This window comes from Nicotiana sylvestris, chromosome 8 (genome assembly GCF_000393655.2).
Source record: "Nicotiana sylvestris chromosome 8, ASM39365v2, whole genome shotgun sequence".
Lineage (NCBI taxonomy): Eukaryota > Viridiplantae > Streptophyta > Magnoliopsida > Solanales > Solanaceae > Nicotiana > Nicotiana sylvestris.
The window spans coordinates 181,833,281-181,839,280 of record NC_091064.1 but is presented as its reverse complement, the minus strand read 5'-3'; the positions used below and the strand labels follow the sequence as shown (position 1 = coordinate 181,839,280).

General features: G+C 35.7%; 1 protein-coding gene across 1 annotated transcript in view; it reads left to right on the top strand.

Moving 5' to 3' along the window:
• Positions 1–3,890: 3,890 nt before the first annotated feature.
• Positions 3,891–6,000, top strand: part of LOC104241003 (myosin-15) — a 52,911-nt gene continuing 50,801 nt past the window's right edge. The window contains exons 1-2 of the mRNA XM_009795903.2: positions 3,891–4,291; positions 4,390–4,533. Coding sequence (XP_009794205.1) covers positions 4,172–4,291; positions 4,390–4,533 — 264 coding nt within the window. The 5' untranslated portion in view covers positions 3,891–4,171. The remainder of the gene's footprint in view (positions 4,292–4,389; positions 4,534–6,000) is intronic.

The following is a 6,000-nucleotide window of genomic DNA, read 5'->3' as shown; positions in this document are numbered from 1 at the left end:
TCTCATTGTCTTTCACCATAAAGGTGGATAAATATTCTTGCCTTAAGACTTTTTTTCCAGAAGCTCATCGAGTTCTTCTGACTCAACTCTTTCGCAACCGTATTCAATCCCTTACCAACCAGTTTTCTAAATGTAGGCATCGTCATATTACGAATAAGACAGAGTTTAGAAAATTTAGTTCTTACAACTAAGCTCTACCACACTATCTAGAGTAAGAAGAAAGAGTGACAGTCCTAAATGCCATGTAGCCTCCTGCTTATAAGTGTGGTGCACGACACACCAATAAACAAGACTCTACTAGACACGGCTTGTAGACTCCCTAGGATAAAAGTGCTCTAATACCAGTTTTATCACGACCCAAACCGATAGGCCGCGACGGGCACCTGGTACCTTAGTCAACCGAGTACTAACGTAACATATCTTTCATATCATTCTATCATAGGTAAATAAACTGGAGTAAAGCATAAGGGAATACAAACTTATACATGTGAAGTACGTGCCTATAAGACCAAAATAATCACTCGTGTACTGAACATAAGCCGACAAGGCCATACAATCTTTTACGTACATGGCATATGTCTACAAGCCTCTAAGAATACATTTTTTTCATAAAGACTGAGACAGAGTCCCATCATACCAAACATTACATGTTTAAATTATATTAAGCAAACAAGCAACTCCGAAGCAAATGAAGCGCACCAACATCTTCCGCTGGGCTGATAGCCTACTTAGAGGACTCTCGACCTGTCTATCGAGACTTGCGGGCATGAAACACAGCGTCCCCAGGCAAAATGGGCGTTAGTACGAATGATGTACCGAGTATGTAAGGCACATAAATAAGTACATAACAGACATGGAAGAAATATAGAGTAAATGACTGAACCTATAAGTCTGGATAACTCTATAAATCATGATATAATTATAGTGTCATACATATGCGTATGAATGTCATGTCGTGCATAGGTATATGTTTCATAACATCATCAGGCCTCTGAGGGCATCACATCATATCATCTCGGTCACTGTGGGCAAAATCATCAACGTATACCAGCTGATCAGTAGTGGTGCGTATATAACGCATTAATCTTTTCCCATATCCCATATAAATATAATATACATTTATATGCGTATATAACGCCGTGTGTTCATGGGTCAATGTACCTGTATAAATGCATTAAATGCATAAAAATACGTTAATAAGATTTTCTTGGAATGCCATAAAAATCTATATGTCTTTCGGATGAACTTTATCAAATACGTATTTTTCTGATACCCATGAACAGAAGATATAATAATAATCCCCATGGGGAATCAAGAATATAGACACCCTCTAGTATTTCTATGAATTGAGTCATTTATGAAAGTCGTGTATTTTGCTCGTTTCATTTTTATTATTTGGATCATGCCAAAAAGAAATGAGGGATAACCTTAACATACCTGGAGTAAGGGAAAATCCGTATGATATTCTTGGAAAAAGTTGCACCGTACTTTCTTAGAATCGCAATATTTTACGTTGCTAAAGCTTTAACAATTCTCGTTGGATTGGTTGAAGAATCACGTTACTAGAATCTGGTTTGTATTGAAAATCTGATTTGTATTAAAATGTTACTAAGAAGTCACGTTATTAAGAAGTAAAGTTTGTAAGAAGTAACATTACTAAGGAGTCAAGTTTGTAAGAAGTCATACTGCTACGTTACTAGAATTTTATAGGGATCTTATTTGCACTCAAAATGTTAGAAGGCAAACGAGGTTGCCACCTATAAAAAAATGACTCTTAGTCATGAATTATGACTAAGAGTCATATGGTTGGTGTATTAGTTTGTTGCCACTTGCTATTTTGATCTTATCTATCAGTGAGTTAATTTAATTAGGTAATATCTCGCTACCCGATAATTAACCAATTACCCACATAATTATTAATTGTCTTAAATTACTTAAAATTCTACTTATTTTTAATACACTTTATACATCCTACTATCTTGGTCATATAGTACATTGTATGGTACTAGTTCATAAATATCAGGTATTAACACTCGACCCATATTTTATCCCGACATGCCAAACTTGGACGAAAATTTTCTTTGGCTTGCTTCCCCTCTCGCCTTCACAAATTTACTCATTACTTGTTGGAAATATCATAATGCCTATAATCTCGAAATAATCCCATTCCCGAACTTACGTCGATTAACTTACGACAAAATTTTAACATACGAAAATGCGAGATGTAATAAAAAGCTTAAATATACCCCTCGTTATATTTTGGGTCCAAATATATCACTACCGTTATACTATTTGTTCAAATATCCGTTAAGTTTGTCCAAGGTGAATATCCAATTTTATGTGTCCTCGACATTTGAAGAGGTGGCAAGCCACCTCAGTACCCCTAACCTATTTTACCTATCCCTTCTAATTTTTCCACCACAAAATTTTTCTTCTCCTCCACTACCATTGCCACTATTATCGCCACCACGAACAATATTGTACTTCAAAGTTTAAAATGCGGGCACACTAGGATGGACAAGATTAGAAATGATGAAATTCGAGAGAAGGTGCACGTGACTCCCATTGATGATAAGATGCGGGAAGCGAAGCTCAGATGGTTCGGGCATGTACAGATGAGAAGCCCGGATGCTCCAGTAAGGAGGTGTGAACGGCTGGTTGTGGAGGGCACGAGAAGAGGTAGAGGGCGGCCTAAGGAGTATTAAGAAGAAGTGATTAGGTAGGATATGGCGAGGCTTCAGATTTTCGAGGACATGACACTTTATAGGAAGTTGTGGAGGTCGAGTATTACGGTTGTAGGCTAGGAGGTAGTTGAGTCTTACGTTACTTTGTACCGTTGTGAGCCTAGTTTGGTAAGGTTTTTGTCTAAAATAGCTAGGGGCATTGTCGTGTCTTAATATTTTATCTTTTCGATGCAGGACCTATTTACTAGCCATCATTTCTGCCTTGTATTTTTCTTCTGCATTTTATGTTCCTATTTTTCCTATGATCACTATGGTGAAACTAATATTCTCTCCTTTTATTTTTTCTTATTATCTTGAGCCGAGGGTCTTTCGGAAACAACCTCTCTACTCCTTCGGGGTAGGGATAAGGTCTGTGTACATACTACCCTCCCCAGACCCCACTTGTGAGATTTTACTGAGTTATTGTTGTTGTTGTTGTTGTTGTAAAGTTTAATTTTTTATATATGTTTGTTTCTCGACTCATCACTCGTATTAGATTCAATACAATCCGAAACTTCTTGAATTTCAGGTGAAGTTCTCTTCCTCGAGAAACTAGATAATCTCTTTATCTACTACTAATGTGTATATTGGGGGTGACCAATTGACGTATTTTTTTTTGTAGACCCAAGTGCTCAAAGCATTTGCTAGATGGCATCATTCAGTCTCATACTGTTAAGATACTCTAATTTGATCTGAGTTGACTAGCTGAAAATCCAATATTGTTCATGGTGTCGATTATGGCGACAATGATGGTAGAGGAAAAGAAAATTTTAGTGGTAAAAAAAATAAATAGAGAGGGGTAAAATGGGTTAGGTGTAATGAGATGGATGCCACGTGACATCCACCTCATCAAATGTCAGTGCCACATAAGATTGGATGTTTACCTTGGACAAACTTAACAAAAGAAAAGTATATTTGAACCAATGATATTACGACAAAAATATATTTAGACCTAAAATATAACGAAGTACATATATAAACCTTTTGTGTATATCTTAATACTTTAGTTTGACAAAGATTATTACACAGAAGAAGCATCTAATTCTAACGGTTAACCATCAATTTTGTAGTAAATGGAACAAAATTAAAACTTGGAACAATTCTATCCAAATTAAGAAAGTTTTCAAAAATTCTACCTCAATTTGTCTATCACGAGCTCTAAGTTCCCCATTTAGTAAATATACTCTTAAGAAAACGCTAGGCAACAGAAGGCCAAAAATTTGGACTGTGTCAGATGCTCCATTTTTGGTTTTAGGGCGGGAAGCTGATAAAATCAATATTTTCTTCTCTCTTGATATCGTCCTTTTTTTTTTGAACTTTCTCTCTCTAGGGTTTTTCTAATTGCTGATGCTACTTCAAATTTCAAATCCAAAAAATCCCCATTTTTTCACACAGAATAGTTGATAGTTGATATTTTATGCCGCTTTAGCTAATCCAAAATCCAAAAAATGACACTGCGAAAGGGCTCTAAAGTATGGGTCGAAGACAAAAGTTCCGCCTGGGTTGCAGCTGGAGTGACTGATTTTATCGGTAAACAAGTTCAAGTCGTTACTGATTCTGGGAAGAAAGTGAGAGCACTTTCAAATTTTGAATTTTTCTCTGTTGATTTTGACCAATTTTTTTTAGTCAAATGGGTTGATTGAAAAATGTTAATTAATTTTTGTAGATGTTAGCTTTACCGGAGAAGTTGTACCCAAGGGATGAAGAGGCAGACCATGGAGGAGTTGATGACATGACCAAATTGACTTATTTGAATGAACCCGGTGTTTTAGACAATCTTCAGAGAAGATATGCTCTTAATGAAATTTATGTTAGTTCTCATTTTTACATTTCTTGATAATTTCTCTTTTATAAATTAAGAAAAAACTTGAATCCTTCTATTGATAGAGCTTTCATGTCTGCGCATAGTGTTAGTGATGCCTCTTCTAGCTTTACCTACCAGTTAAAGAAAGATGCTTTGGGCGTGGAGCAGGGTTACAAGCTTATTGTATAGTGGTTGGTTGGAGGAGGAAGGAAAACATAATGTATCATAATTTAATTAATGGATCTTTATCTTATTTCTTGAAGTAGTGTTATTCTTACTAGTGTCTATATGGAGTACTAAGAAAAGTAAAATAAAGCTGCTAAAATGGTTCTGCATTCGATCCATTTAGGGTTTTAGGAATAAGTCAATGAAATTCCATTATCAACCTGCGCCATATTTGTTCAATTCCTTGTTCTACTTTTGTTCTGGTAGATGAATAGTATATCTACCTTGTTCTGGATGTTACTTTGTTATTCTACTCAAATGGGCCCTCTGGCTTAATTGATACACTTTATTGAGTTTATTCACTGTAGCAGTTGATATTTGCCCCCAGACTGCTGCAATGTGTTTGCAATATTTGCTTAAAGTATATCCTTGAAAATATTTTGGTGAGGAAAGATTTGAAGCTATATCTTGTGCGGGCCTTCTAGACAGGGATAGATCTAGGATTTCAAGAAGATTGGTGGACTACTACGAATAAATAGATCCCGGATTTAAATTTCATAGGTTCAACCTTTAGATTCTTACCGTTGAACCCATTGCACTGTAAAACTATAGGTTAGATTTATATATATATATATATATATATATATATACACTCCCTGTTCAAATGTTGTGATCAGTAAAACCCATTGACTATATACTATATCCTCCACTGCTGCTAGTTTTAATATAGACATTTGTTGAATTAAACAAACTTTTACAGCAACAATAGGAGAATATGGATTTCAATGTGTGGGAATTTAAAAATTTGAAAGAATAAACCAAACAAAGAAAAATAAAAGTACTTAACTAAAATGAAGAAGGGATACCAGACTTGCCCATCCCCATGGGTGGGTCCAATTCTAGGAAAAAAGAGAGGAAAAAAAACAAGAAGACAAACATGTGATTTAACCCCCAAACTCACTTATAAAGGTGCACCAGTAATTGCACCATATGACTCTTTGAGTTTGGATGCATACACTTGTATTTAAGTAGTTTTCAAGATATATAGCATTGTTATACATAGTCTAGGAAGAGGAGCATGGTGCATGTGAACCCCTGCCCCTCCACATAGATCCGCCACTGATTCTAGAATGTCTCATCGATTTTGACATATGGTGTGCTAACCTAAATTTTGAACCAAAAGCTATTTGCATATAACAATGTGCTTAAAATCAGTAGCTTTAGTTAAGAATCATTGCTCTTGCCTGGGGGGTTTCAGTAGTTGCAGTTCCTGTCGATGTTAACTTAAATAGCCATTTTTTCATATGC